At 35.5% G+C, this 9,337-nt stretch overlaps 2 protein-coding genes across 2 annotated transcripts; both read left to right on the top strand.

Annotated features, from left to right (window-relative positions):
- Positions 1–18: 18 nt before the first annotated feature.
- LOC113079395 (ADP-ribosylation factor 4-like) lies at positions 19–3,683 on the top strand. The gene is made up of 6 exons (XM_026251650.1): positions 19–236; positions 536–616; positions 1,496–1,605; positions 1,840–1,911; positions 2,333–2,458; positions 2,546–3,683. The coding sequence occupies exons 1-6, from the start codon at positions 170–172 to the stop codon at positions 2,630–2,632; spliced, it is 543 nt and encodes a 180-aa protein (XP_026107435.1). The 5' UTR covers positions 19–169; the 3' UTR covers positions 2,633–3,683.
- A 1,366-nt stretch (positions 3,684–5,049) lies between these two features.
- LOC113079396 (ADP-ribosylation factor 4-like) lies at positions 5,050–8,736 on the top strand. The gene is made up of 6 exons (XM_026251651.1): positions 5,050–5,261; positions 6,385–6,465; positions 6,761–6,870; positions 6,956–7,027; positions 7,155–7,280; positions 7,661–8,736. The coding sequence occupies exons 1-6, from the start codon at positions 5,195–5,197 to the stop codon at positions 7,745–7,747; spliced, it is 543 nt and encodes a 180-aa protein (XP_026107436.1). The 5' UTR covers positions 5,050–5,194; the 3' UTR covers positions 7,748–8,736.
- The last annotated feature ends 601 nt before the right edge of the window (positions 8,737–9,337 follow it).

Here is a 9,337-nt window from a genome sequence, read left to right as displayed (position 1 = left end):
CAGGAAGTGACGCCAAGACTTCCACGGTGGCTCCTCTGTTCTTACGTGGCAACGCGTCAAGCGACCGCGAGACACCCAGCACAAAGAGACAGAATATTCATTAAAACATTCTCACATTTTCTTGACCGTTTCTCTCGTTGTTAGGCTTTAGTTTTTCTCTTAAATCACCATGGGTCTGACCATCTCGTCGCTCTTTGGGAGACTTTTCGGCAAGAAACAGATGAGAATACTGATGGGTGAGTGTTTCAAGCACAGTCTTTCTGATGTGTTTCTGTGATGAATATTCAGTTTTGAGCCAAAAGGGGTAACGTTAATATTTGAGTGTAAGATTAAATGACTTGAAAATTGTTGATTGTTATTAACTTACGGATTGAAATTCAACAATTAATGTGATATTTCTTGGGCAATGGCTATTGTTAGCTTGCTAGCTTCAGATAGAGCTTGTATGAATAACTGTATGAAATCAGAGATAAATCACAACCCTGTAATGAATCTGACAGCTAAAGCTTTTTTTCTTCCGTGTTTTATTTTTCAGTGGGTTTGGACGCTGCTGGTAAAACCACAATACTTTACAAGCTGAAGCTGGGAGAGATTGTGACCACTATCCCTACTATAGGTGAGATTACTCCATTATTGCTGTCATTGTTCCTTGATTATTTTATAAGAACTTAATTTGTGACTAATGTCAATATGTTTTAAGATTACAATCATTTTGATGACCAATATCTCTGTCACTGCCACCATATTTATAGCTTAATTGCGGAGAAATTGCACTTGATGATGATTAGAAGTAACATTTGTGTGATTTATTATTTATAAAAAAACATAACTGGTAGACAAAAGTTTGGAATAATTAAGATTTTTTAAAATGTTTTTGAAAGAAGTGTCTTCTGCTAACCAAGGGTGCATTTATTTGATCCAAAACTGTATTAATGTGAAATATTACTATTAAAAAATAACTTTTAATAAAATAACTTTTCTATTTGAATATATGTTGAATTTTCTGTGTCACGTGATCCATCAGCAACTTTTTCTAGCATTGATCAATTATTGACAGCATATATAATAAAATGAAATTCTTGACATTAAATAAACTTATTTTTTTATTCAAAATGTATCAGAATATTTGAAAATACAGTGTATTTTATCCATTGACAAGTGTTACAGTAGGTATTGGAGCTGACATAAGTGCTGTTAATATACCTGTCACTAAGCCCCGCCTTTAAAAAAACTGTTGCTCTATGCTGCATTAGATAATATGGTAAAACTGTTTCAGGTGCACTTTCACTTTGTTTCTTGGTGAACTATAGTAAATGAGGGACCAAAGTGTCAATTAGACACAGTCATAATCTGATGGTGATAATTGAACAGCCAAATATCAACCAGTGAACCACTCTGGCTGATATATTTGTGATATCACAAATCTCATTGTAGCCAAAAAAAATACTTGATATTATTATGCATGTTTTTTTTTTTTTTTGCTGCATGTGGACAGGTTTTAATGTAGAGACTGTTGAATACAAGAACATCTGCTTCACTGTGTGGGATGTTGGCGGTCAGGACAAGATTCGTCCTCTCTGGAGACACTATTTTCAGAACACACAGGTAAGATCTTTACACACAGGTAAGTGCCTCTTAGCTGTTTCTGAAAGCATTTATTCATACAACAATTTATAAAAGACCAGTTACAGGGACCATGCCCTTTGAAAATCATGGTGTGAAATCTCTCTTTAGAGAGATATTAGTTGAGATGCAATGTAATCTTTGTAATCAAGTGCTTTTGTGAATATTATTAATTTGAAGCATCTTAATTATATTTTTTTATTCCTTTGTCCTCAGGGTCTGATCTTTGTGGTGGACAGCAATGACAGAGAGAGAGTGGCCGAATCTGCAGAGGAGCTTTCTAAAATGGTAAAGAACTGCTCTGTCTAAAGCATTCAGTTTAATTTTTAGATATTACATAAAATCTGTATAATGCTCAAGAACCTGTACACACCAAAATATTTTTTTTGGAGGGAAATCGGCCCAAAATCAGCCCGATTATCTTTGCATTTGTATTTACATTTGCATTCATGTACTTGGTGGAAAAAAGACATGACACTTGTGTTTGACATTTTTACACCCATGTTGTGTTCTGGTCGTGACTAGCGTCCCAAATGCGTTAGTTAATGTTAATTGCATTGGAATAAAACTAACTGAGAAATTCTGGAAATGTCTAGAAAAACATTTAATGTATATTGGGTGGCCTGCAACTCATGCTTTCTTCCTGCCATTCTTATTGTTGAGCTCTGTAAATTGTCTTGATTTATTGAACCTTTTTTCATTTATACAGTTGCAAGAAGATGAACTGAGGGATGCCGTGCTTCTGGTTTTCGCAAACAAACAGGATCTGCCTAACGCCATGGCCGTCAGTGAACTCACAGACAAACTTGGACTGCAAAGCCTACGCAGCAGAACGGTACACGCACACTTGACTCGATTGACTCTAGCATGCACTTGCTTAAACATTGACTGCATTTTAATTGTGTGTTGTCTGCCTCTACAGTGGTACGTTCAAGCAACATGTGCTACACAAGGCACCGGACTCTATGAAGGACTGGACTGGTTATCAAACGAGCTCTCCAAACGCTAGTGACCCTTCTGATAGTGGCGAGATGTGTGTGTACTTTAAAAAGATGGAGTGTGCCGGTTGATAGACTCTGTTTTGAAGAACTTGAGTGAGTGTGTGTGTGTGAAGGGGCTATCAAGTGTTCAGCATCATGTCTAATCTATCTGATCTGTCTTTTTCTATGCTGTATTCTTACTAATGTTCTTTTTTAAATATTTTTCTTAGAATCTTTTTTTTTTCATGACTGTAAGATAATGCTTTAATTGCACGTTTACTTGTTAACTGTGAGAGCATTATGGCACAACAGAAAGGAAGTTTGGGAGGAATTCCAGGTCGAGGCGACCCTCTCGTTTGAGTTTGGAGTAGTTGTAGCTTAAGAGCGAGTTAAATTCCAGGAAGAAGCCGTTGTGCACTGACGCTCACTACGAGATCCCGGTTGCAGTGCTGCCTAACTCGACTAGTGAGTCGCAGGATTCGCAGCTCCATGAACATTCCACTTCACGGCAGTTAATTTGATTCCAGAGGGGGTTGTTTTACAAAGCTACACATTAACTTTTGTTGCAAGACCTCCTAAGTCTTGTTCCTGGGACCCTGCCACCAATGGATTCTTTGGAACAAAATGGTACATGAAGTATTGACAGCAATAAGGAGTCATCTGTGATTGATTAGCCTAATGATCTCTGTTTAATACCTCCACTGAACAATATGTGAGTAAATGTTTTAGTTGAAAGCATTTGAACAGATCATTGTACCTTGCTTTATTTTTCTGAGGTGGGTTGGACATGGTAGATTGGACCAGGATGAATCGTTTCTTCAATCTGCTGCTCCATGTTTCTTTTCTCTTTTCATGTCAAACGGCTGTATGTATGTATGCTGGCACCTTTAATATCAGCGTAGAGGTGCATTAGGTGAGAATTTTGTATGGGACGCTCCAGTAAACCAATAAGGTCCTCATTTCCTTCGCAGGATTTTATGATCTTGTACACTTCCCTACTGCGGCAAGTGCCCTACTCTTGCTCCGACTGTGCCACAAGGTCCACCCCTGTGAGAAAATAAAGATCTGGTGAAAACTAAATCGATACTTTGCGGGTTTTTCATTTATATACTCTGGTGACATACCTCTGGAATTTTCCATTCTTAAAGGAATAGTTCCCCCCAAAATTTAATTTAGCTGTAGGGGAGTTTGTTTCAATTTTGTTAGAAGAGATTTGGAAAAATGCAGCATTGCATTGCCTGGATCCTCTGCAGTGAATGGGTGCCGTCAGAATGAGAGTCCAAACTGCTGATAAAAATATCACCATAATCTACAAGGTAATACACAGGACACCAGGGCCCCTTCTTCGTACCTCACTTAATACATCTGGGATGATTTGAAAGATGCCAGATCTTCTCATCGTGATAACTGATCTCTTGCTTATTTGGTTCTTTAAATTAATTTGCTGATTTGAATAAAATATCTGGATTAAGTTGTCTGAAATTAGAGCGCGTTCTCGTGTTCTCCAAACAACAATCAGCAGTGCAGCGATTGGCTGGTTAACATATATATATATTTTTTTACATGACTCATAATTATTTAAATTCACGATTTCTAGTATTTGTACATGATCTACATTTTTTATTACAATGCTGTAATTAGCAATTCATTTAAATTTATCTTTGAAAAAAATTTGTCAGGTGACTGCATTAATTAAAATTGACTTAATGGTCAAATTTTCGCTCCATCAAGCCACTCAATTAATGCACGACTCAGATGAACTGTACAGCATGTGTGTAAGACTCCAATACAATTCTAAAGTAAATAGAAAACTGTCTATAGTAATGTAGACGGCACAATATTATATTATATTTTTTCAATATTTTTTTCCAGTTATTATTTATTGTAAACATTTAATGTAAATACAATATAAATGACATTGTACATTTATAAGAACATAACAACATATTTTGGCACTGGCCTATAGTTCAACCCTTATGGATCAATATTACATTTCACAAACGTCTGATATTGCACGTCTTGTTAGAGATTAATTTTGGTGGTTTATTTAAAACTTTCTGCATGTGTTCCAAACACATTTTAGTAAATAAAATAATTATTCTGGCACTACTAGGATATATCATTTACGAAATCGCAACAATAGAATAATGAAGGCTGCCAAGAAGCCAACTGTTTAAACTATTTTTAACTGTAATACGTAAGAACCAAAGTACTTTCTCATATCTATAATCCGTTAATTGATCACGTTTACCGTCACACCTTTGACTGACATATTTAATTTAATTTAAAAATGTTTTTATAAATAATTATAATTATTGTATTATTATTAATGATAATAACAGTATGTGAACCTGTCTGTATCATTATGCTCGGTTTTCTCATTTTCTTCTTCACGTGAAGTTAGACACGCTTTCTATTCTAAAATGTGTTCACCGGAAGTGGCTTGGCGTCATTTCTTCCACGGCGGCCGTGACGTGGCATTACGCAAGCGCACAGCCGACAAGATTTCCTGACACTCGACGAGCATCACACCGAAAATCTTCAGACATTAGGATAAACCCCGTAGTTGTAGGCGATTTGTGTCTTTCATCATGGGCCTGACTATCTCCTCGATCTTTAGCAGGCTGTTCGGGAAGAAACAGATGAGAATTCTCATGGGTGAGTGTTGAGTCTTCATGCTAGCTAAGCTAGCGGCGTTAGCCATCTTTCGCAGTTCTGTCATTCTCTGGAATATAACCGATTAAATACAAAGGCTTTAGCGGATTCCTTTGCTTTAATTCAATTCAATGTATGCTTTTCTTTACCATGCAGAGACACGGCTAAGTCAAGTGGACGTTTATTTACCTACTAAAATATCTTTGAATTTGGGAACAATTTAAACGTCAGTTCATGAGCAGGAACAGATTAGCCACCTGACGTTTAGTATAATTTAAATTCGAGCGAAACATATATTATATTTCATTATATTCTAGTATACTTTATTGTCTTAATTACAGTAATAACTGTCATGAAACCTCCTTTCGTTTTTTTGAGCATTTTGTACTCGTGTGATATAGAAATTTGTCAACGAACAAATTCATTTTCCAATACCTCTTTAACTTCATGGGAAAATGTACTTTTTTGTCTTCACTGAATGTTTTAAATAAGAGAGAAAAATACTTAAATGCAATTAAGTTATTATTAAATTATTAAATATTTCGGACAAATTCCACATTCATAAATACATGTTTACTAATAGAAAAATAACTTTTTATAATTTTTTTTGACTGAAGTAAGAGTGAATATAGTATTAGAGACTATTTGAATAAGACTTAAAATAAATAAAACTAAGAATAAAGACTAAAAGGTCGCAGCTTTACAAAATATTTACTTTTTTATACCTGACTTTATTCTGATTTATTTTCTATTATATATATATATATATATATATATGTATGTGTGTGTGTATATGTATGTGTGTGTGTGTGCGTATCCATGTGTATGTATGTGTAATGTTTGTATTTTTGTAGTTTTTCTGTACTGTTATTTTTCTGTTTTATTTGCGTATGCATAATTGTTTAAATTTTAGTTGAATGAAAGCACATGGCTGATACTAGTGTTTATATATATTAGTGTACTTTTCATTTTAATATTTGTAAATATAGTACAGTACAGTTTAAATCATGCTCTAGTTTATGATCGTACATAAAGTAGTATGCTATAGAGTAATATGTTTTTAGGCTGTTTCTGTCTTATGTTTTTAGAAAGTTTATTCTCATCATGAATACTTGCTGTTTTACAGTGGGGCTGGATGCTGCCGGCAAAACCACAATACTGTACAAACTCAAACTTGGAGAAATTGTGACCACCATTCCAACCATAGGTAAGAGGACAGGACTGTGATCTTGAAGCAGTTATCATGGGTAGATTGAGGTCATTGTCTTGTGTTGTGTTCTGTGTCATATGAGTATTTTATATTCCACCCAGGGAATTTTTCAGAATTTGTAGTACGTGTCTCCCTTTATGATATGCTAACTTCTACTGGTTGTTGTCAATCATGTGGTTTCAGTGATTGCTTGACTGTCCTGTCTTACACCACTACAATATTTAGCCAGTGTTTCATGAAAAAGCAGAACTATACCACTCAGTGTACTTTATCACTGTATTCCTTTGGGCAGGTTTTAATGTAGAGACTGTTGAATATAAGAACATCTGCTTCACTGTGTGGGATGTGGGTGGCCAGGATAAGATTCGTCCTCTCTGGAGACACTATTTTCAGAACACACAGGTAAGATCTTGATGAGTATTCAGGCTCATTTATTATAGTCCTTGAAAATACTTATTGCTCTTTCTGTTTTTCCCTTTGTCCTCAGGGTCTGATCTTTGTGGTAGACAGCAATGACCGAGAGAGAGTGGCTGAATCTGCAGAGGAGCTTTCTAAAATGGTAAGCATATATCTTTGTGATCTTTTGAAATGGCAATGAATCAGGACATTTGTGGAAGTGTTTTTTTTTTTTTCGCTTCATGTGGTTGAGTTGCTTCATGTGTGTCTTTTCCTGTGTGTTTGTGCAGTTGCAGGAAGATGAACTGAGGGACGCCGTAGTGCTGGTTTTCGCAAACAAACAGGATCTGCCTAACGCCATGGCCGTCAGTGAACTCACAGACAAACTTGGACTGCAGAATCTACGCAGTAGAACGGTACACACTAACACCAGCATGCACTACCTATTCTCTAGTTTCAACAGAGCCAGCCTCTGATTAAACAGCACAATGTCTGATTAACTTTTAATTAAAGTGAATACACTACCGGTCAATAGTTTGGGGGCAGTACGATTTTTTTATTTTTAAAGACATTTCTTATGCTCACAAGGCTTTATTTGATCAAACATACAGTTAAAACAGTAATATTGAAAAAAAAAATGTTTTTATTGTTTTCTATTTGAATACATTTTTTAAATGTCATATATTCCTGTGATGAAAACTGAAACTGAGCTGGTACAGTGTGTTTACATGACATTTAAAAAATATTTTTTTTTTTCTTGAGAGCAACTCTCTTCTTTGTCTGGGCTTCTTTGCAGTGGTATGTCCAAGCGACCTGCGCTACACAGGGCACTGGACTCTATGAAGGACTGGATTGGTTATCCAACGAGCTCTCCAAACGCTAGAGAGCCTATTAGAGGTGAGATGGTGCATATGAACCAATGGAAAGGCTAGAGACTCCTCTTAGAATATTTAAGTGTGTGAAACAGCTGGAAACTGGGGAGAAACCATCAAACACTCTGCGGCTGTCTTAGCTTTCTTTTTCTACAATATACTTCTCTGCCCAAGTCTATCAATTTCTTTTCTTCTTATTATTGTTTTAAATCCATCAAATTTTGTGAGAGGTAAAATGTTTTGAAGGACCTTCCTTCACTGTGGCTTTTTCAGTTTCTCATGCAAAGCCAAAAACACTGGAGCCTCTGATCAGTAAACAGGGTTATTGGTTTTGCTTTAGTCTGATCAGCATTGTTTATCTGTGGATTTGTTGTCAAACTCACTGGAAAATCTCTGGGGTTAGTAATATTTCGGAACTGGACTTTGTCTGTGGAGATGCTTGGCGAATCAAAGCCATGCCTGTTCCATCAGTACTTATAGATAAGACGCTGTGTAAAGTTTGTTAAATTATATTATCCACTGTAGTGCCATGGAGTCCTGTGGTCCTTCTTAATATTATCCTTGTCTGCATGAGTTTACTTCATTCTGGATCTTGGTTGAAATTCTCCTCATCAACAGCACATGGCATGAAATGGTTAAGTTTCTATTACTAGGTTAGAGCCCCCATTCCCCCCAGAGTTAAAGGGAACATGATATTCTTCGATGCAATTCAGTTCTTTCCATTTATAATTTAAAGTTGAAATCAACTGATGTGTTTTATGTTTGTCATGCCATGTGGAATGTTTTGCTCAGGCGTTTCTTGAGCTTCACATTATTTATGTCTGGATCTGAAAGAAAATTTTATGTATTGATGAATTCCAATTCTGGTTGAAATTGTTTGCTTTCCTAAACAGATGTGTAACAGATACAATCTATTTTACCCTATTATCATGATAAATTTGTTTGTGTATTATATATTATGTATGATATTGTTTTAGAATAAAACATAATCATGAACTTATTATTGTGTTGAATGTGATCAATCTATTTTGCTTCTTAAATGCAGATTTTAAATTCAGATGTTCCACTTTTGGGGAGCGACAAATAGTAATTGATTTGTGTTTTCACCCATTCAATGTTCAGCTTAATTTTATCAAGAACCGACAAATCAGAAAATGTCTCAGTTGTACTGTAGGTTGTAAGTTGCATTACTGCATCAATCCAGCAGATGGCAGCTGGAATTAACAACTTCGGTCAACTGAACAGTATCAAAAATATATATATATATAGAGTCCCGGGTTTCAGTACAGTTCGGTATGTGCTATATATGTTTATGGAAAACTATACTTTCTAATAAAAAAAAGAAGAATATTCTATCCAACTGCACAAATAAATACAACAAAGATACAAACAATAAACACTGATTTTCAGTGTTTTTTTTTAAGGTAGGTCTAGCATAAATAAAGTAATAAAATGTAAAAGAGCATTGCATATTGGACTGTTACTGTTTTGCTGTTCGATTAATATAAAGACTTGTTCATCTTTATATTCGGTGTTCATCTTCAGTTCTCTCTTCACAGCAGTTCAGTCAGTCTACTGTTTGAGTACATGAATTACTCCGG

The sequence above is a fragment of the Carassius auratus genome, unplaced genomic scaffold (assembly GCF_003368295.1).
Source record: "Carassius auratus strain Wakin unplaced genomic scaffold, ASM336829v1 scaf_tig00027916, whole genome shotgun sequence".
Classification (NCBI taxonomy): Eukaryota; Metazoa; Chordata; class Actinopteri; order Cypriniformes; family Cyprinidae; genus Carassius; species Carassius auratus.
The sequence above is the reverse complement of the archived record's forward strand: the minus strand, read 5'-3'. Positions and strand labels throughout refer to the sequence as shown.